At 45.2% G+C, this 22,018-nt stretch overlaps 1 protein-coding gene and 1 non-coding gene across 2 annotated transcripts in view; one reads left to right on the top strand and one right to left on the bottom strand.

Moving 5' to 3' along the window:
* Nucleotides 1-9,819, top strand: part of LOC110547365 (uncharacterized) — a 56,425-nt gene extending 46,606 nt beyond the window's left edge. The window contains exons 2-3 of the transcript XR_009587953.1: nucleotides 1,031-1,120; nucleotides 9,041-9,819. This is a non-coding gene — a transcript (uncharacterized LOC110547365). The remainder of the gene's footprint in view (nucleotides 1-1,030; nucleotides 1,121-9,040) is intronic.
* Nucleotides 4,354-20,680, bottom strand: Srsf12 (serine and arginine rich splicing factor 12). Its single transcript, XM_060373326.1, has 5 exons — nucleotides 19,728-20,680; nucleotides 11,065-11,169; nucleotides 9,296-9,399; nucleotides 9,002-9,143; nucleotides 4,354-5,851 (listed from the first exon to the last, which is right to left on the bottom strand). The coding sequence occupies exons 1-5, from the start codon at nucleotides 19,790-19,792 to the stop codon at nucleotides 5,482-5,484; spliced, it is 786 nt and encodes a 261-aa protein (XP_060229309.1). The 5' UTR covers nucleotides 19,793-20,680; the 3' UTR covers nucleotides 4,354-5,481.
* Nucleotides 20,681-22,018: the final 1,338 nt, after the last annotated feature.

Below are 22,018 nucleotides of genomic sequence, written 5' to 3'. Positions count from 1 at the left end.
TAAATGCTTTCTCCTATAAGAGTTGCTGTGGTCCTGGTGCCTTTCCACAGCAATAGAGCACTGACTAAGACAGCTACCATGACAGATGCTAAGGTACTAGCTATAGTGAAAAATAAAGATGTTCCTAGGAGGCAACTTTCCATGATACCACACCAGCTTTCACCCAGGGCCACAGCCCACACTGAAACCCACAGGCATTTAAAATTTTATTGATTTGTGTGTATGCACAATACAGTGTGTTTATGAAGGTCATAGGACAGTTTTTGCAGTTCTCTTTTATATGGGTCCCAGGTATTGAACTCAGCTCACCAGGCTTGCCCAGCAAGTATGTTACCCACTGAACCATCCTGCCAGCACCCCCCATGCATTTCCCCCCAATTCAGTTCTCTGATTTTCCTCTAGACATTGTCTTAGCTTTAAGATTTTCTTTCTTTTTTCTTTTTTGGTTTTTATTTTGTTTCGTTTTGAGACAAGAGTCTTACTGTGTAGCTTAGGCCAGCCTGGAACTCACAAAGGCCACTTTTGCAAAAGACGGGTACAGTGCTCAGGGAAAAAAATTCTAAGCGAACCTTCCCTCTTCTCTCCAGTTGTGCTCCTGGAACTAATCCTTTTGCATCTTAGCCTCTTTATTTGGAATCGTGTTATTTTATCATGTAGATGTCAGATATATTAATGAATACTTTAAAACTTAGAGCAGCTCCAAGCACACCGAAATTGTCAAAAATAATTGAAGGAAACTCTTGGGAGACAGGCCTCCAGGCTCGCCTATGAGGGATTATTTACCCACTGAGCATGCCAGTCCCAAATTATGTTGACTTGGTTGAGGAGAGAAGACTGTAGTGATTGAATAAGAGTATCACCCTCTCTCACGTATGCTCTTATATTTGAGTGGTTCCCAGATGGTGGACTGTTTAGGAAGGATTAGGAGGTGTGGCCTTGTTAGAGGATGTGCGTCACTGGAAGTGGGCTTTGGGGTTTCCAAAGCCCAAACCCCACCCCGTCTCATTCTCTTTCTGCCTGCAACTTTCAGCCCAGATGTGAGCTACAGCTCCAGTGCCATGCCTGTCTGCCAGCCACCATGCTCCCCGTTGCTGTGGTCATGGACTTACCCTCTGAAACGGTAAGCAAACCCCCAATTAAATGCTAACTTTCAAAAGTTGCCTTGGTCATGGTGTTTTGTCACAGCAATAGTCACAGTAACTAAGGCAGAAGTTGGTACCAGGAGTGGGATATTGCTGTGACAGGCCTGGTCATGCTGTCTGTGGGAGGACTATGGAAGATCTTGGGACTTTGGCCTGGAGGAGTGGTTGACCACTGTATGTGAGGCTTAATGGGCCATCCTAGCAGAAGCAAGGAAGACAGTAGTGCTGAGAGCTTTGAGGCTTTGCTGGATTAGGTTGAAGTCTGACATCTTTGGATAGCCATTTATTTGAGTTTGTCTATGATGGTAACTCCCTCTTCTCAGTGAGGCCCTAAAAAGCCCCCCTGGCCACACACCTCCCAATCTGGGTAACCCTAGGTCTTGTAAGGGGTATCACATAGCCCTCAGGGTGGATTACAGGCCAGGCGCTTTCTGATAAGGAAACTGGTCCAACAAGCATCTGGAATTCCTAGAAATGCCCTGACCTGCCAAGGATCTTAGTCTTAAGCAGTGACCTTCAACCATACTTGGAGATTTCCCCCTCACCCCTAGGGTAATTAAGCACTGTATTTTCCTTCTTGTGGTAGGACCATGCTACTGCATGGAAACTGAGGCACCATACATGTAAATTAAGTATCCCTGACACTCTGACCCCAGCAAATCTAACACATCCACCCTGAAATCCCTCCCACTGCCCAAACGTTTATAAATCCCTGATTTCAAACAAATGCGCTGGGAGTGCGTGCTGCTGACTGGCCTTCTGCCACGACCACCTGAGATTTGTCGTTTACCCCACCGGATCTCCCCAGGCTTGCCCTCCATCCTGCTGGGCCTGGGCCTCCTCAGGCCTGCCCTCCATCCTGCTGGGCCTGGCCCCCCCAGGCCTGCCTCCATCCTGCTGGGCCTGGGCCTCCTCAGGCCTGCCCTCCATCCTGCTGAGCCTGGGCCACCCCAGGCCTGCCCTCCATCCTGCTGGGCCTGGCCCCCCCAGGCCTGCCTCCATCCTGCTGGGCCTGGGCCTCCTCAGGCCTGCCTCCATCCTGCTGGGCCTGGGCCTCCTCAGGCCTGCCCTCCATCCTGCTGGGCCTGGGCCTCCTCAGGCCTGCCCTCCATCCTGCTGGGCCTGGGCCTCCTCAGGCCTGCCCTCCATTCTGCTGGGCCTGGGCCACCCCAGGCCTGTATCTTGGCTGTAAGCCAACCAGACATGGGCTTTGGTTCCCATCTCTGCCATGCTCAGCATAGTAGCTTAACCAAGAGCTATAATACTTTTGTATCACTAAAGACTTTGGAACTCCAGAATTTCCACTGCTACCAGCCATCTCATTCTAAAAGGGCTAAACTGTAACACTCTGTGGAAAACCTTTTCAACACCCTGGCTTAGCACATGGACCTCGCCCTAAAGTGCTCTAGCTGCCCCTGAGAGAAATGGAACCCCCTTTCTCCATTTGAAATCCAAGTTCCAGGCCCCTGCTAAAATCCAGGCCCCCAAAGAATGGAGAACGACAGAGAGCAAAGTGGATAGTTGGAGGCCCATTTCAAGAGGTTTCAGGGAAGAGACCATTCTTGTGACATTTTGTCAAAGAATATGTCTGCTTTTTGCCCTTGCCCAAAAAGATCTGCCTAAAAATAAACTGAAGAGTTTTGGACAGATGTCATTGGCAGGAGACATTTCAAGCCTTGTATTGACTGTGTCGTGTGGCTGTTAGTGATCACTCTTACACAGATCTACAGTGAAAAATGTGCTGCAAAAAGATATACAAAATGTACCATTTGAAGGAAAAATAAAAAAAACACCTGGAAATGTAATGTTGGAGTCAAATCCTGTGTTCGAGTAGATGGGAGATTTAGTCCAGAGCTACATGGAATGAGGAGGTAGGGCCCTCAGCGTGAGCAGGTGAGCCACTCTTGGAAGCAACTTCTGTCTGAGACAGCACATAGGACATAGAAACAATTAGTTGCTGGGGAGGTTTTTCTTCCACAGTATAGCTGCGCGTAAGCTGCCCATGCTTCTTAAGTAAGCCTGATTCAGCTCGCCCATTCTCCAAGCTAGCCTAGGGTGGAATAACATTTTTGGTCTGTTAGCACCTCTCTGTGGTAACAGGAGTTTCCTGGGAAAAGCCATGCACCCTTGAGATGGTGTTCCCTTGAGAAAATGATCTGTAAGTGTAAAAACACCGAAAGAACAGTTCCCTTCTTGTTTTCACTAACCCCTACCTCCTTCCGGGCTGGAACTGAAGAAGCCAAGGCTTTATGCATGCTGGTCGTTATTGAAGATGACTACACATACATACGCACACATCAGGATAGCATCAAACTCTCCATTAAGTTCTCAACAATCTCCCATACTTTTATAATTGCTTTATTACAGAGGAACACCAGAGTGAAATTTTGAAATAAATAAATTTTGCTATGGTTAGATAGAGAAAATATATTCAGAGAGTATAATATACATTGATTTGTGGTACCTCTACAAATATCACAATGTACAAATTATTTTGTAAAGTTGCTTCTCACATAAAAGATGTAAATGCAAAGAAACATGGAACTTGGTATTTGAAATTGAGAGAGGAAACATGGCTCCAAATACAGACCATGTAAGACAGGTTTCTTAGGTTTCCAAGCGCAAATATTAGCTGTGAGGCCTGACAATGTTTTAGTAATGTGATTCAGCAAAGTAAATCTGTAAACATATCTCTTTGACAATCAGCTGCAAACCATTTTATCACAAACCGACCCAAACCCTCTGAAATGTAAACCTCAAACACATTTAAAAAGAAATTCTAAGGTATAACAACTACAAAAAGCAACAATTGTCAACAAAGTTATTTGGTTTTAAAAATGTAGTGTAATGTAAAAGTCCAATACCTTAAAGCTGTTTTATGAAGATCTTTGTCTTTCTTTCTCTTTCATACCATCTTTTTTTCCATTTGGGGGTTATGGGAGGTTGGGATGGGCTTAAAGTTTCCCAGGCTGATCTCAAATTCTGGCCTCCGCTTCCGAGTGCTGAAATGACAGGCATGTGCTGCCTATCTGGCTTGAAGGTATAGTTTTGACCTTAAATTTTTTGCATACACTTATGTGTGTGTGCTCGCGTATGTGTGCTCACATGTGCGCACGTACATGCACACACATGCTGCAGCTGGCACAGTGTGTGAGTCAGAGAGAGTCTGCAGGAGTCAGCTTTGAGTGGGCTCTCGGGGCTGAGTTCAAGCTGCCCGGCTGGCACTCAGATTGCCAGGTCTGGGTGAGTGAATTTACCCCCTCACCAAGTGAGATACCCAAGCCATCCCATTAGCTAATATTTCTTAATATAATATACTAAGTGTTTAATTTTTCAAGGACTTTTTTATAATTAGGATATTGAACTAGAACTCTAAAAAGGAAAAATGCAGATGAAAATAGCTATATAGAAATAATAGTATAAATATGAATTTATACAAAATGTACTATACTTCAAATATGTAAGGCTTAATATGAGTATTTGCGGATTCCGAGTGTTCCACGCCATAATCTTTAGAGTACTCTCAAAGCCATTCAAAATCTAGTACATCTGAAATGGTTTTACTTTTTTAGAAAAGCATTTATTTACTTTCTTTAGACAGGGTCTCACGTGGCCCAGTCCATGCTGGTCTTGTCCCTCCCGCCTCACCTTCCAGGTGCTGGGATCACAGGCATGTGCCATCGCACCTGGCTTTGTTTGAGAAGCTTAAGCAAACACAGATAACATTTAATGTCAGCTGGTCTATGCTGCTGTATCCAAAAACAATGAAATGTTCTTTGAGTTATCTTTTAAACACCCTGTAGATATCGTTTAAACAGTTATGGAATCTCTATATAAATGTTATCTTTTAAGGATTCAGAATGCTGTAATTTGAACTAGTACCTACCAGGAATTGGCCCAAGCTTAAACAGAAGTCACAAGAAAGATGTCAAACAGTTTAAGTCAGGTCTATTCAGTTACATATCGTCACAATTACTTTTTTTGTGAAAAGTGCTTTAGAATAAAAAATACTTTTGCAAAAGATATTATTGGCAATCTTTAATCTCTAAGTAGAACTTCTGCATTGCTTCCATTCTGGAAAGTTTCTTTTGGCAAGTTCCCCCTGCTACAATGTGAACCAGATACAGGCTACGCAACGGTGACACTGCCCGCGTAGGGATCTGTGGAATGAGCCCTTAAATTGAGACTAAATATTTATTAATCAAAGCCAGGGCATTTTATTTCTTCCGCATTCCCACACTAACGCCAGTTCACATTCCTGCAAGCCTTGCAGAATTTTAACCACAATGAGGTCTGATAACATGTAGCAGAGCTCTGCGGCTCTTCCGTAAGCTGCTGTTCACCAGCTGTTCTTATGATGGTAACTCCGAGATCCGGAACGTGACCGGAAATGAGAATGTTTTGCTGTCTGAGTCTTAGACCCGGAGCCGGTGTGCCCTCTGGGAGACTTGCATGGGGATCTTGCTATCGAGTCACAGTGTCGTCCGTGTGAGCTTGGCTTTGCTCCCGGGCCAGTCTGCTTTTGAGGTGAGCGCGACTGGGATTTTTCCATCGACTTGGACCTTTTTGGTAAGGACTTGGATCGTGACCGTCCTCTAGATCCAGAATTCCTTCTTGGTGTTCTCGATGGCCTTGCTGAGGTAGACTGCCTCGGCAGTGACTTGGAACGAGATTTAGAATGACTGTAAGATGATCGCCTGTGTCGGGACCTGAAAGCAGATGTACCATTAGAGCGTGTGCTTTATCCAAGACAACAGGGTAAGACAGTACTTCCTGCTGTGCTGTGTATTACACTGAGTGTGTGCTGTGGTTTCATATGAAATTTACCCCACAGGGGTTGTCAAGATGGCTCCAGTAGTTAAAAGCGCTTGCTTTGGTACCTTCTGGCTTCTGAAAGTATTGTATACATGTGAGTCACAGACATACATGCAAATAAAAGACCCATCCTGATAAATGGGAAAAATCCCCCGCAGACTCAAGCACTGGGGGCCTGGCTGCCAGCTAGCAGACTTGGGAGATATGACTAGAGCCTGAGGCTCTGCCCTGATCAGTGGGTATTGGTTGCATTTCTGTAATTCCAACACTTGGCAGGTTGAACAGGACAGTCACAAATTAGACCCTGTCTTAGAAAGAAAAACAAGAGAGAAAGAGAGAGAGAGAGAGAATGAGAATATTCTCAATCCAGTCTAAATATACAGGACTTTTTGCAGAACTAAGGTGTCTAATATAGAGTCACAAAGTACAAGTGTTTTGAACTACATTCTCGTGTAACAGATATTACAGACTTGTTACTTCTGTTTGAGCAAGAGCATGAATGATAAAGTTAGAATTATTTCTTCTAAGGCTGGAGGCATAGCTTGGCGAGAGAGCCAAGCACACATCCCTGGGTCCAGTCCCAGTGCTGTCTTGTCATTAATCTATTAAAACATACGGTGCTAATCAGACCTCCCATCATTACGATAAACACCCTCAAGAAGAACTGAGGGAGGGGAAGGTGCTCAGTGTAGAGTGTCCAGTCCACAAGAGGCTGGACCCCCCCCTCTCGTGTGTACACAGCAGGAACTTCACCAACAGAGCCACCTACCTAACTCTGCACTGCAATTGTTCTGTTTTTCTTTTTTTTTTTTCTCTTTCTTTCTTCTTTTTGTTTGTTTTTTTTCAGCCTGGGACATATGCAGTCCTGGCTAGTTTTGAACTCTTTATGTAGCTGTAGAGTGGCCACAAATTCCTGAGCCTCCTTCCTCTACCTCTCAACTACCACCACATCAAGCTACTCGGACCATTCTTTAAGATCAGAGTTCACTCTAAAATTCCACATGCCTAAAAAAAGTTAAAGCATTAAACCGTAAGTATTTAAGAGAACTTAGGCATGACAATCCAGCGTAAATGACTGTTTTGATAGTATCACCCTTTAATTTCCGCTGTGGTTTAGTATTTTTCTAATAAAAGAAATACTAATTCCTATACATAAAATAAGTAACTTTCAAACGCCTTTAACAAATTTACTTTTTTTTTTGTCTCCTTCCTATAATATGAGCATAGCTGGAACTGATTCTTAATAATATATTATCAATTTATACGAGTAAATTGTAGAATAAAAGGCACAGACAGGCAGATCTCTGAGTTCAAGGCTGGCCAAGGTTACAGAGAGAAACCCTATCTTAAGAAAAGAAAACAAACAAGCAAACACGAATAAACTGATTTAATTTTAGCCGACCTCCTTCCTTTTATAAACAATCATATTATATCTTGAGTTTACTCCTTCTCAGAAGTCAAGATTCTGAATTGTTGGGTTCATTTAGAAAAATTTTACTTATCTGAAATTCCTAACCTTGTTTGTTGAGTATATAATATTTTATGTATTTATTTTGGGGATGGCGTCTTACTGTTTAGCCCAGCTGGCCTTGAACTTAAGATCCTGCTCGTTCCATTGAGTGTTGTATGTGTGCTACAGGAGCTGTAATACCACCACATCCTGCTTCCATTTTGCCATTTTGCTTTCCATTTTGGAGGAGGGGCATATGTTACCTTTCTTTTTTGTGTGAGTCTTTTCTCTTGGGGAGAAGAGGCTGAGACAGATCTCGAGATGTAGCTTATTCTGACTTTGAATTCTAGATCTTCCTGCTTCTGCTTCCCAAATGCTGGGATTATAGGTATGTGCCACTTTGGCCAGGTTCATAATATCTACCTATTTAAGAAGTTAAAATTAAGCCATAACGCCCAGTTCTTAAAACAATCACATAAAAACAGTGGAGTATATCCAATAAATACAAGTTGAATAACAATATGTGAGCTAGGTGTGGTGGTGTGTGCCTGTGATTCCAGTACTGGAGAGACAGAGGCCAGAGCGTCATTTCAAATTTGAGCCCAACCTGAGCTACATAGTGCACTCAGGGCCAGCCTGGATTATACAGTGAGAGACCAAAGAATTAAAAATTAGTGGGTATTGGTTTATAAGCCTGAACAAAGGCCAGCCAAATGGAAACATGCCTAGCTACCTGGGGAAAGGAGCTAGCTTTACTGCATTCTTATCCTGCCCACTAGAGATGCATCTGCTAGGAAAATGACCCAGATGTCCAGCCAGAACCGTTAATGTCTTGACGCCTAAAGTAAACCAATCATTTCAAAAGCCAATTCCCGTTATCCAATCATGTAATGCCAAGGCATGTAACTCCCTGATTACATTTTTTTTTCCCTTTTAAAAAACCTTGTTCCCCTAGAACATGGGTCCCCACTCCTCCTCTTCAACCAGGGAGAATGTTGCGACTGGTCTCGAGCTTGTAATAAAAAGATCCTCATGGATTTGCAGTGGAGTCAATTCCTGGTGGTCTTTGGGGGTTTCATGAACTGGACATAACACCTTAAAAAAGTGAAGGGGCAATGGTCCACATCTGTAAGCCTAGGAGATGTAGTGGGTGGAGAAGGGTGGATTCCAGTTCACTGGCCAGCCAGTCTAGCCAAAAGGATGAGCTTCAGGTTAAGTGAAAGACCTCATTACCAAAAACCTAGGTAGAGAGTGACCAAGAAAGACCCCTGTGGGCATGCATGCACCCACACATACACAAACGTGTACTTATGACACAGAAAATCCAAATAACAATAAAAAGACCCTGTCTAAAAATAAAAAGTCTAAAAAGGAGGGGGTGCAGTCAAGTACGTGCTAGCATGTGCCTGGGCCCAAGTCCAACCTGAGTGTCCAGGAAAATAAACAAAAAACAACATGTGATGGAGAAGAGCATATCTTTCCACGTTAAACAAAGTCATCCAAGGAGCCTGTCCCTGCCCCCCCAGGAATTCCTTAAAATGTTTTCTAGAAATAGCAGAAAATGAAGTCGTTCACTGTTGCTTTCAGTACTTACTCTTTCAGACTGTCTGATCGCCGCCTGTCTCTTTCCCAGGAAGAACTTCGGCTCCGAGATCGCCGCTGGCTGGGGCTTCGGGACCTCCTGTGATCACTCGGAGAGGCCAGGTGGCGTTCTTTCGACTTCATCTGGCCTGGTGCTGGAATATGAAGAACAAGGCTTCTAACAGTTCACTACCTGAAAACTGCAGTAGCTGCTGCTCAGTCGGCTCATTTTCAGAAGAACTTTACGTAAAACACCATTGTTGCTGAGGCTCATTCTGATAAGTAAAGACCACCTAATGGCACTTACTTTTGCGATCACCTTGCGCAAATTGTATTTCAATTTGCCGGCCACATACCCACTTCCTGTTGAGGTTGTAGAGTGCGTCTTCCGCATCTCGAACATCTTCAAACATAACCAGCTGTTAAGGACACTTTGGACATCGGATAGTAAGAAAAAATATTTCTAAGATATTATTCACATGTGAAATTAAATTAAAAAGAAAAGCAAATCCTGGCTCCAATATGAATAATCAGAAAAGCTTTTATATTTTATTATGAACAAAATGCCCTCTTGTGATTTAGAAACATGAATAGAAGAACAGGACCGTAGATACAATATAGCAGTATAATTTGAAACATAAGAAAAATCCCAAATTAGCATTATATAAGATAAACTGTTTAGGACTTACTCCAGGGTTTTCACTGAAAATATCAGCTTGCACTGTTATTCTGAGAGGGAAAGTACTCTGTCATTAAAAGCCGAGTTACGAGATTTAGGAGAAATGACTCACTGTAAACAAAACTGAAATAATAAAAGTAAGTAAAAACAAAGGACTGCTTTGGTCCTTTAAAGATGGTGTCTACTCTTGAACCTAGCGCTTCTGTGACCAACCCCTTCTGGGTTACCACTTGGGATGTAAGTATAAAATAACAGGAAAACTGTTAGGCACAAGTGGCTAACTGAGGTGCCTGTTCACATGTCCGAGTGGACGATGGCCACCAGGCTGTCAGCATTGCAGGACCAGGCACAGGGTTATCCTGGCTGGCATGCCCCACACCCTCCCCTAGGCAGTCCCTTCCCCAGCTTCTCTTCCCTATATAATCCAGCCATTTTGGATGCTCTTGGCTGTCATCTCCCATCCCCCACCTGCATGCCCCCAGCCATGGCCTGGGTCAGTCTGGACCCTTCCAGATTCCTCTGGGATGTTTTCTTTCTCATGTCTAAAATAAACTTTCTCCTTAACCATACCTAGGAGCAGCCATGTCCTCGGGTTTGTTTTGTTTGGGGTTTTTGTTTTGTTTTCCATTCAGAAACAATCTGCAAACATCTGGAATCATATACATGTTTTGGAATACTTCACTAAGCATTGATCCCAAGCCTCCCTATAATGGACAGTAGCTGTGTAAAATGCAAACAGCTGCAGCTCAGGAGGCTGCTTTCTAGCCTTCTTTCTCTCCCTTTCTCTTTTTGAGATGGTGTCTCATTTTGTAGCTCTGGCTGGCCTGAAGCTCCCTCTGTAGACCAGGCCCACACTGGACTCCCAGAGTTCCCTCTGCTTCCCAAATGTTGGAATTAAAGGTGTGAGCCACCATGCTGGGCCTTGTTTACTAGTTTTCTCAAGGAAGCTCAAAAAATGCATATGAAAGCAGACTGGCAATGACCTCAGTGGCACTGGACCCTGAACCTTGACCTTTACTCTTTAGGACTTGCAAAGTGGACTTAATAAGAGATGTAGAACCAACAAAATCAAACAGGTTGGACTGGGAACTCTGAATAAATGTAGGAAAGCTGGTCTCAAAGACTGCTCTGTCCTTTGCTTGATAGATTTCATTCTTCCGGGTCTCACACCGGTGTGTCCATCCTCCCTCCTTATTCCTTGCTGTCTGTCATGCCTGTGAGTTCATTCTAACTGGATGGGGGGTGGCACTTACCAGTTGCTGTGGACTGTTTTAGACTTTCTGAGACAAAGAAACAAACACATTTAATTAGACAAAGTTGATGTCATAACACACTCCTAGTACACGTGTGTGTAAGGACATGTATGCAATGTGTTTGCACGCACACATAAAGGATATTGCACGTAAGCGAATCCTCTGGGGCGGCGAGTGTAGAAGTCAAGTGGGATGTAAACGTCTACTATGGGGCCATAGCGACCAAATTCACGTCGCAAGTCCTCAGGCCTGCATGTCCCAGAGATAAGGCAAGTCAACACAGAAAGGCAGAGTAAGTCCTCTGCTTACAGAAATCCAACTGAAGCTTTCAAAACCAAGTGGTTGGGCCACTGAGAGGGCTCAGCTCAATGAGGAAAGGCTTATTCGGCTAAGCCTGAAGACCTGAGGTCAAACCTGAACTGGAAAGAGAACCATCTCCCGCAAGTTTTCCTTTAACTTCGAGCATGGAGTCAGAAGAAGAGGAGGAATACAGACACACCAAATAAATATTAAAAATGTAAAAGGAATGGTATTTTCTAAGCTTCCGTTATCTAAACTTGTCTCCTGTAAAAATTATTCACATCTCTTTCTTTTGGGGGGGGTGGAGCCAAATCTTGCTATGTAGACAAGGCTGGCCTTGAACTCACAGTCCTCTGCCTCAGCCCTGCAAGTGCTTGGATTGCAGGTTGCACCATCGTGCCCAGCTTCACCCACAGTTAAACAAACAAACAAAACAAACCTCCCTCAGTTTTCTCACTCTTAGAGACCCTAATTCAGGAAATCTGCATTAGGGACCTGGGAGTCTGTTCTTCTTACAGACAGTTCAGGTGGTTGTCAACTTAGTCAAGTTTAAAAAAAAAACAAAACAAAACAAAATTTGACCCAGCACATCCACCCTTAAAAGTTATTTCCATCACAAGACTTGGTGGTTTCATTTAAGAACACATTAACCTGCCTCACTATAACTTCATGTTTATTAGAATTTTGTTTTCAGAAAGGAATACTTAGAATCTAAAGAAGTCTTAGAATTATTTCTTGGACTTTAACAACAACAACAAAAAAGTGTGTTTTCCCATATACCCAAAAGCAAAATAACTATTCTTATATTTGATCCTATATGTTTTCTACCATTATAGGCACAGGGCTTTACTTAAGAAAAAGATAGCAGAGAAGGAAAAGGGAGAGATAGAGAGAAAGAGCCAGAGAGAGAGAGAGAGAGAGAGAGAGAGAGAGAGAAAGAGAGAGAAGACTGAAAATGGGCAGCAGACTAGGTATGGCCAGGGCTATCTGTGAGAGAGGAGGAAACAGCAGGGGATAGAGAAGAGAGAAAATAGAGAAGCAGGAGCACAGCATAGAGAGAACAAAACAAGACTAGCAGGGTTATAAGGAGAATGGGTAGCTGTGGGTGCCGGGGGAGGGAAACCTGTGAACTGGAGGAAATCTGGGAGTGGGGGAAATCCAGCTCATTTCTGGATATTCAGACTGCTTTTGGAGTTTGGAGAACTGGAGTTTCCTTTACACATGACAATAGTATCAATTGTCTTTGCGGAGCTACAGTTTAACTGAAGGCACAACATGTTTAGCAGGGCTAGCTGACGGTTATACATATAGAAGGAGCTGTTCATCTAAAGACGGTTTAATTCTCACAAGTCTACAGTTGTTTACAGACAGATGAGTCTGTCTGTAAGGTTACTGGGCTAGCAAGTGATGGAGATGGGCTCACACACTAGTCTGTTATTAATCTCTGTAGCACGAAGCTTCAGGGAGCCCACAGGGACTCAGCCTCAAGCTTCTAGTTCAAAGCATGGCTCAGAAGAAAGAAGAGTGTTTCAGAACATTGCAGCTTGCACAGCCCCGACTCCAGCAAAGAGAAGGAAGTTGCTGTCGGTAACAAAAGTTAGAAAAGAGCTTGAGGAAAGAATGGAGAGAGCCAGGAGCTCCCTGATACAGAGCTGCAGAATGAGGTGTGATGTCATAGTGCTCGGACAGCCTGTGGGTATGCAAATGCTACTAACCAACTTCTCCAGAGACTAGACAATAACATGTCTGGTTTTAATATGTACATTTTAATATAGTGTTATTGTATGTTTATGTGTATGATGTATGTCCTTGGGTCTGGGCATGAGCCTGCCAAGGCATACATGTGGAAGATGGAAGACAACTTTGAAGAGTTAGTTCTCTTAAGAGTTAGTTTCTTTCACTGTGGGATCTGGGGATCGAACTCAGGTGGTCAGGATTGAACAAGGAGTGCCTTTTCCTGATGAACCATCTCAACGGCCCAATAACTAAGGCCAGAGGGGAAGATCTAGGAACTGTTCCATAAAGATTCATAAAAACATAAAATTCCTAAAGTTGACTAGGCATCTACTATATGTCCCAGGCAGTGTCGATTTTATGGTATATTTTATTTAATATTGTTTGGCTGCCTTTTCAAATAGTCTATGACAATGTGTTTTTTTTTTTCTTTCAACTCTTCATTCAGTAAGTCAGAGGGAATAATTTTCTGAAAGAAAAACAAACAAACAAACAAACAAACAGCTGGCTTCTGTGTACCCAAATGTCAGCCATCCCACCCATATCTTTGACCAGGACTATGAGGAGTCCAAGCATGAAACCCAGACTGACCTCAAGCGTCATTCAGCTGGTCTATTCCAAGTTGGGGTAGCCGCATGCAAAGTTCCAAACACCTACATGACAGAAGTGACACCAGATAGCCACACCAAGAAACAGCACAAATAACCTTAATCTAAATGCCTCCGTCCCACCGCAAAAAGCCATAACTGTGTCTCCTCCAGAAACCAGCACCCCCACTGTAATGTTCTTGGAGAAAAGCAACTTAGCTGATGCATAAGGCAAGGGCTTCAAAATAACAATTATAAATATGTTCAAGGAATTCAAAAGGATATTTGTAAATGACTGAAGACCATGAAAAGAATAGCTCAATGAAAACAAAGATGAGCCAATTCAAGATACATACTAGAGAAAAAATAGCACTGTCATCAAATGGTACCGGTCAAAGTGGATTTGCTGCCTGTAAGAATGACTCTAGATCCATATCTCTCACCCTGCACAAAATTCAACTTGAAGATCAAGGGTCTCGAGCTGATATCCTGAATCTTTTGGAGGAGAAAGTTGGAATATAGTTGCTCCTATAAGCACAGGAAAAGTCTTTCTGAACAGGACCCTGATAGCATTCATTAAGACCACTGGCTGCTAAATGAGACTTCATTACACAAAAAAGCTCTGTACAGCAAAGGACACCGTCATTCCAGTGAAGAGGCAGACTACAAAAAGAAAAAGGATTTACCAACTATGTATCTGACAGAGGGTTACTATCTACAATATACAAAAGACTAAAAAACCTCTACACATCAAATATACAAATAGCCAAATTAAAAAAAATGGGGTACATAACTAAACAGTGGTCAAAAGATGAAATACAAATGGCACAGTTTAAGAGACAATTTACATCCTTAGGCACCAGGGAAATGCAAATTAATATGTTTCTGAGATTTTATATTTCACCAGTCAGAATGGTCAAGATTTGAAAACAAGAAAAAAGATAGCAGATGCTGGCAAGGATAATTCTTCCTCACTGCTGCATATACCCAAAGGACTACCTCTTACTCTTACCTGAGCATCCATGTTCAATGCTTCTCTACTTACAATAGCTAGAAATGCCAACATCCCAGATGTCCATTAACTGATGAATGGATAATGAATATTATTAATTGTTAGGAAAGACAAAATCAAGTTGGGTGTGATGGCACATGCCTTTAATCTCAGCACTCAGGAGGCAGAGGCAGGTGGATCTCTGTGAGTTTGAGGCCAGCCTGGTCTACACAGTAAGTCCAGGATAGTCAGGGCTCTGTTACACAGAGAAACCCTGTCTCAAAACAAACAAACTCAAAAGAAAAAAGAAAACAGAAGCATGCTAACACACACATACACACACACAGGAGATGCAAATGAAATTGCCAAATAATAGGAGAGACAGAGCCAAAACTGGACATATGTTGTTGCCAAATGAAGCTTCGTGTAACAGGAATGAGGGAATGAGTTATAACTGAATGAAAAGCAAGCAAACAAACAAACCAATGGAAAGGAAAGGAACATGACTGTGCCTAGGTATGGTGGAGGAGAGTTTATTATATAGTAGGAGGACATAGCCAGGCTCAGAGACCTCTGGGAGAGTCTAGAGTAGACATGGCCAGACTGAGCTGTGCCATGTGAGGAGAGCAGGGGAAAGGAGAAGGGAGAGAGGAGAACCACATGCAGCATCCAGAAGGGCTCTGTAACAAGCAGGGACTGAGGGATGCTGGGAAAACAGGTCCACTTTGATATGTTAAGTAGGCACCTCAGCCACATCTAAGAGCCTCATGGGAACGTTCAAACAACCCAGGCTGTTGCCAAGCCTACAGGTTGCTTTCTGCAAACTGACAGCCAGCCCCCACTGCTGAAGACAACACCTACACAACTCAGTGAACCTGGAGAAGCTGAGCTGGTGCACCAGCCTGTGTGCTACTGTGTTCTGTGCAGGACAATAGTCTGCAGGCTACCAAAAGAGAAATGTAAACACCGGCCCAACTACAACCCCCTCACCCTACAGTGGTGTCCTGTCTGCAAGATACGCTAGTCAACTGTGACACAAAGCTTGTGGGAGTAAGCACCCAATATCTGACTTGACTTAAGGCCCTTTCCACAATAATACTTGGGTAACTCAGAGCCTGAGACTAACTGGTCTAGGGACCTAGAGTAAAATCAAATACTATTCTTCTAAAGAAGAAGAATAAGAAAGGGGGTAGGAGGAGGAAGAGAAGGAAAGAAAGGAAAAGCTTAGTGCTTTGCTCAGCCACTGTCAGAGAAGCTTACCCTTGCAACAGATGAGAACAAATACATAGGCCCACAGCCAGACATTATGAAGAGAACAAGAGACCTTGGAACCCCAGGTCCTACGTGAGATCAGTCCATCAAATCCCTCTCCTCAGAGATCACAGAACCAACTGGAAGAAAAGTGGAAAGAGGGAATGGAAGACACCAAGAAAACAAGTCCTTCTAATCAGTGTGATCTATGCACACATGAGCTCACAGAGATGGAGACGGAGGCAGCATGCACAGGGATTACACGGGTCTGAACCACATGGGGTCTTAGAGCTGAAAGCAAAAGTGGACACAGCCCTACCCTCACCTAGAAGCAATGTCCAAAAGATAGCCGCTTGCAAATAAAGATTCAGTTTCCCCCAGGGAGTCTCACTGGAAACAAACTACTCCTCAGGGTAGGCTACATGACAGCAGTAGGTGGCCAACAGAAAATGAACTCAATGGGCTCCCTCTGTTATTTATTTATTAAAATCAATGAGGCTGGTATCAGCCGATATTCTCTGCAAGAAGTTTATTAGGAGGGAAGGGGGAGCAGGACATGGAGAGACAGAGAGAAAAGGGAAGGGGGATGGGCGCAGAGAGAGAGAGAGAGAAAGTGTAAGAGAGAGAAAAAGAGAAAGTAAGAGAGAAAGAAAGAGTGTAAGAGAGAGACCACGTGTCGAGGTTAGCCCTTTAAGGGGCAAGGTAACCACGCCTTCCAGGTGTGGCCACCTGGCTGACGACACATGATAACATCATAGGTTGCTGGGTAACACTGGAGCAGGTTGTGTTTCAAAATACTAACACCCTCTTTCTGAGGACTAGCGAAGGGAGATAGGGAAGAAGAAAGAGGAAGGGTGGAACTGAGAGGAGACAAGGGAGGGAGCTACAATTGGTATGTAAGTGAATAAATTATATATATATATATGGAATTAAACAAAAAAAAATAATTTCCTGATGAAATTCTGTCTGAAATAAAAATTTAAACATACATACAGTGTGCTGGTTAGTTTTATGTCAACTTTACACGAGCCAGAGCCACAGAGAAGAGGAAGCCTCAGTTGAGAAAATGCCTCCATAAGATTGTGCTGTGGGCAGGCTGTAGGGCATTTTCTCAGTCAGTAGTTGATGAGAGAGGCCCAGTGTATTGTGGATGGTGCCACCCCCAGGCTGGAGGTCCTGGAGTCTAAAAGAAAGCAGGCTGAGCAAGCCATGAGGAGCAAGCCAGTAAGCAGCTCCCCTCCATGGCCTCTGCATCAGCTCTGGCCTCCAGGTTCCTGCCCTGCCTGAGTTCCTGTCCTGACTTCCTTTGATGATGGACAATGATGTGGAAGTGTAAGCTGAATAAACACTTTCCTCCCCAGGTTGCTTTGGTCATGATGGTTATTTTGGTTTGGTTTGGTTTTGGAGTCCTTTTGAAACTGGGTTTCTCTGCGTAGCCTTGGCTGTCCTGAACTCACTTTGTAGACCAGGCTGGCCTCAAACTCACAGAGATCCACCTGCCTCTGCCTCCCCAAGTGCTGGGATTATAGGTGCACCATACTGTGTCTGGTGGTCATGGTGTTTTATCTCAGCTGTAGTAACCCTAACTAAGACATAGGGGATGATAAAAGCTAAATAAGATAATATATGTAGAGTTTTTAAGAGTTACATTTATTTTCTGCATGTGTGTATACATGTGGGCACACGTGTTACATGTTCATGTGGAGGTCAGAGGACAACATAAAGGAGTCAGCTCTCCTGCCTTGTTTGTTTTGGGGATTGAACTGAGGTGGCCAGGGTTGGCCACGGTTTTAACCTGCGGAGCCACTTCCCTGTCTTCTCCACAGAGCCCCTGTCACAGAGTGAACAGTTAACAAAGCCTAGAGACAATTATTTTCTTAATACAAGATACTCTCAGTTTTGATTACCTCCCCAGAGGCAGGCTAAAACGTGATGAAAGAACAACAGAGAGTTCATAACTCTCAGTCATCAGTCCCTGCCCTCGGTGGAGCTTTCCTGGACCCAACGTTAGCAGTCACATGAAGACATGTCTTTGTTTTACTTTGCAATGAGGGACAGCAGCCAAGGCCTTACTCATGGAAGGCCAGCAGCTGACCACGGAGCTACACCCTTAGTCCAGGTGTTTTCCTTAGCATGAACAATGTTTGAGCACTTGAAAACCGTATAGGTGTACGAAATAGCCCAGATTTTATAGCTTCTACATCTCCAGAAATGAGAATTCACATGATTCAACTTAATACATCTTTATCAAGCTACAGTGTGTGCGCTTGTGGCTTATGTGAGGTCAGAGGACAGCTTGAAGGGTTATTCTTGTCCTCTACCATGTAGGTCCCAGCGAAAGAACTCAGATCCTCAGGCTTGGAGGCAGTCCTCTTTACTCATGGAGCCATCATGCTGGCCCGAGGCAAGTTGGTGGCACTTGCCCGAAGTCACAGCTATAGGGGCAGTGGAAGCAGGAAGAGGGAAAGCTGGGGTCCTGGATGGCCCAAAATAAGTTAAAGTGATGCCCCAGTGGATATGCAAGACGCTTGGTTTGGTTCTATGGAATTGAAACAAAACAGAACTGGCAAGACGGCTTCCCCGTCAGATGGAGGATGCCCATTTGTTGCCGTCCACACCATTCTGTTACTCCTCACAAGCTGGCACCTTCACTTATCTGTATCATGCTGCCTCGCTCCTGTGGCCACTAGAATTGGAACTCTCTGGGGTTTCTTCTGTAAACGTGCCATGAAGACCTTGTGCTTATTGTTCAAAATGTCTAAATTTGAGGTTTTTTAAAAGCCTACCCAAATAGTCATTTTGCTTCTCTATGTATTATGGTATTGATAAACAGTTAAGAAAACCATAAAACACAGGCATCTTATAAATTCTATTAATTCGCAGTCTATAGTTGTGACATATATATTTACAGTGGTTACATTGAAAGCCTTTAATACTCCTAAAAGTAAATCATCAGCTTAGCGGCGTACAAACCTGTAGTCCCAGGACTTGGGAGGGAGGTGGGGACAGCAGGATCAGAAGTTCAAGGTCATTTTAGCCCATGTAGGGAAGCCTGGACTAGACACAGATCCTCTCTCAACAAAACAGAACATAAATTATGATTTCTCCAGATAGCTACAGCGAAGAGCTACATAGGTTTGTGCCTGTTTATGTCCGGGTAACTGCTCGAAACCCTTGAACGTCAACTTTTCCGTAAGTGGACAAGACTGCAGAACTAGGTGGGAATTAGGCAGTTCCAGTGAAATTAAGGTGTCTATTAACGTCACCCCCTCCCTCTGCTCCTGTCAGGAGTTTAAGGAAAAGGTGCTCTATGAAACTGGGCATTTCTTCAGCTCTATGCTGGGGAACCATCTAGATAGAATTTTCCAAGAGGGATAAAGGAAATAAAGACTTCCGGCATTGAAAACCGACTACTTAACCCTGATGAGGGCTAAGACTGTTCCCAGCACTCAAAGAAAAACACAGAAATTGAACTGAGCAGTCGTTTCTATATTAAATTTGGGCCCAAAGGGGGCGGGGGCTAAAAGCACTGTCTGTACAGCGCAGAGAAAATTGCAAGGCCTGAGTTGCGCATCCTGAGAGGAGACAGCCCCAGTTCCTCCGGAAGGTTAGTGGGCGGCGTCTGCGGGGCGCAGCGACAGCAAGGCTGGGGCCAGCACTGCCACCATGGCCGGCCGCCGCCCCCCACCTGGCGCCCTGACACCGGCCAGCCTCTGTGCGTCACAGCCGCACCGCAGCACCCTCAAAACCCAGACTACCTCGACAGCCCGCAGCGGCACCCGGACACCCGGCCAGCATCCCCACGCAAGACCGGCACCCCGACCCCCGGATGGCACCGCGACGAGCCTGCAGCCTGGGCACACGGGGCGCCCGCCCGGCATCTGACAGCCAGGCAGCCACCCGTCGGCCAGCCCGCCCTCCCGCGGGGCCCCGGCTCCGCTCACCTGGTGGCGTCTGCGACGTTCCTGACGAACAGGGAGGTGTTGGGGGGCCTGGTGTAGCGAGACATGCCGCTCGCGGCCCCGCTCCCAGCCGCCCGCCGCGCCCCCTCCCGGGCCGGCCGCGCAGCCGCAGACGCGGGCGGGGGGCGCGGGGCCTGCGCGGCCGCGGGTGAGCACCGACCTGGCCGCTGCCCCGGCCGCCGGGGAATAGCCCGAGCCCCAAGCCGGCCAGCTAGGGGCTCGGCAGAGAGGCGTGCCTCCCCCAGGCAGCCCTAGAGAAGATCTCCCGACAGGGCTTCGAAAGAGCCATGTGCATGTGCACGGCTACAGCCCTTCCCGGGAGAGACCGGCTCCGTCCTCCGGAGTGGGGCAGAGCAGCCGCTGTGGTGTGGCTTTACGCGCAAAGGCCTCGAGGCAGGACGCGGGGTAAGCATGGAAGAAACCCACACAGGAGAGCAGGCTGGGGTCTCCGCTCGCTCCTTTGCTCAGGCCTAGAAGCCCTCCCGTCCTGCTCCACACCAGCCCCCGGCTGAGCTTAGTAACAGGAAAACCGAGAGGACCGAGTGTTCGTGCGCCGGACTGCTGTAACGGTGCGCAGTTAGAGGCTTGATGGAACTTATCTGGTGAGGACTAGGGGCACGCAGCGCAGTTGCGAGAGCGCAGGAGGCGCACCGTTCCGCGCCTCGGGAAGCGGGGATGGTGGTGGCACCTGTCATCTCGGCTGGGAGGCGGCTGGATCAGAGGCCGACTGAGGCCAGCCTCGGCTAAGTCAGACCTGTGGTCGTCGATACTGCACAGATCTACTCTTTCAATCTGTTTCGAAGCAGCTAAGTGCTTCTTTCAGTACAACAGCTTTCTGTTTGAGGGCCTGAGGCAGGAGCATTTACACCAGCCTAGAGTCTGGGCAGGAGTGGAGAGAGGGCTCAGCAGCGAAGAGCACTTCCTGTTTTTACAGTGGACCCGGGTCCCGCACCTACGTGGCTTACAAAGTCTTTAACTCCAGTTCCAGGGTATCCATCACACTTTTCTGTTCTCTGTAGGACACGTATGTGCCATGCACATACATATGTGTAGGCAAAACACTTATACACATAAAATAAACATAATAGTTGAAAAAAAAAAAGGAACATTGCACTGAACTTGGCCAGTGTCTTAACCAGCTGTGCTGAGGAACTGATGAGCTATGCTTTATCATTCTTCTGATGCTTTATGGCACTCCTAGGGTCCAAACTGAAAGCCTCCTTGTCCTAGGTTAAAAAAAAAAAAAACAAAAAAAAACTTACCCAAAGTTCTAGGCTTTTCTTCAGAGCATCAGCCGACACATGATAGAGCTGCAGAGATGTATCAGCCGCGTAAGAAGTCTACTGACTGCAGAGACGGCTCGGTAGATAAGAGCGCTTGCTGAGCAAACACTGCGGTCTGAGATAGGATTCCCAGCACCCACGCGAGAGAAAAACTAAAACTGGGCGTGGCCACAGCCCTGTGACCCCAGCGTTGTAATGCAGAGCTCGCTGGCCAGCAAGCGCTGCAGAAACGGAGAGGTTTCATGAGGGACTCCATCTTCGGAGAAGACACAAGTAGAGCGGAATACACTGTGCGGCCTCTTCTGGCCTCTTCACAAGCACACGTCACTCGCAAGCGTGACCCCCTCTCCCCATTAAGACAGAAACATTTCAAATGAAAAGACGACAAAGTCTAGAGTGACAGGCCAAGGAGTTCTGCCTCGCGGATGACATAAGATTATGTTGACTTCCTCAGTCATCCTCACCTTCAAGCCTCTGAATAAAATTTGACTTGAAATTTTTTTGGTCTATTTCACACTCCTTAATTTGCTCTTTAAAACAGTATTTCTAAGCCAGGCATAGTGGCCCACAACTATCCTGCCAGCACTCAGGGAGGTGGATCTCTGTGAGTTCAAGGCCAGCCTGCTCTGCAAAGTAAGTCCAGAATAGCCAAGGCTACACAGAGAAACCCTGTCCCAAAAAAACAAAACAAAAGCAAAAACCCGGGACTTCTATTTTTAAAATATTTTAAGGCACTCTTGTGTCTTTTCTCATTTAGGTCCTATAGCTATGAACTCCTTACCCCACCCCGCATGCTCCTGGAGACAGGGTCTCACTATGTTGTAGCATTGGCTCATTTGGTGCTCACAGTTGTAGCTCTGCATGGACTTGAACTTGTAGCAAACCTCCTGGATCAGCCTCTGTCTCACTGGAATTACACGCATGCACCACCAGATCTTTCTATTTCACTTAAAAAAATAATAAAGTTTAAAATGCGATTGAAATTCTGGC

The sequence above is a fragment of the Meriones unguiculatus genome, chromosome 20, assembly GCF_030254825.1.
Source record: "Meriones unguiculatus strain TT.TT164.6M chromosome 20, Bangor_MerUng_6.1, whole genome shotgun sequence".
Taxonomy (NCBI): Eukaryota; Metazoa; Chordata; class Mammalia; order Rodentia; family Muridae; genus Meriones; species Meriones unguiculatus.
This window is presented reverse-complemented; position numbering and strand designations above follow the sequence as displayed.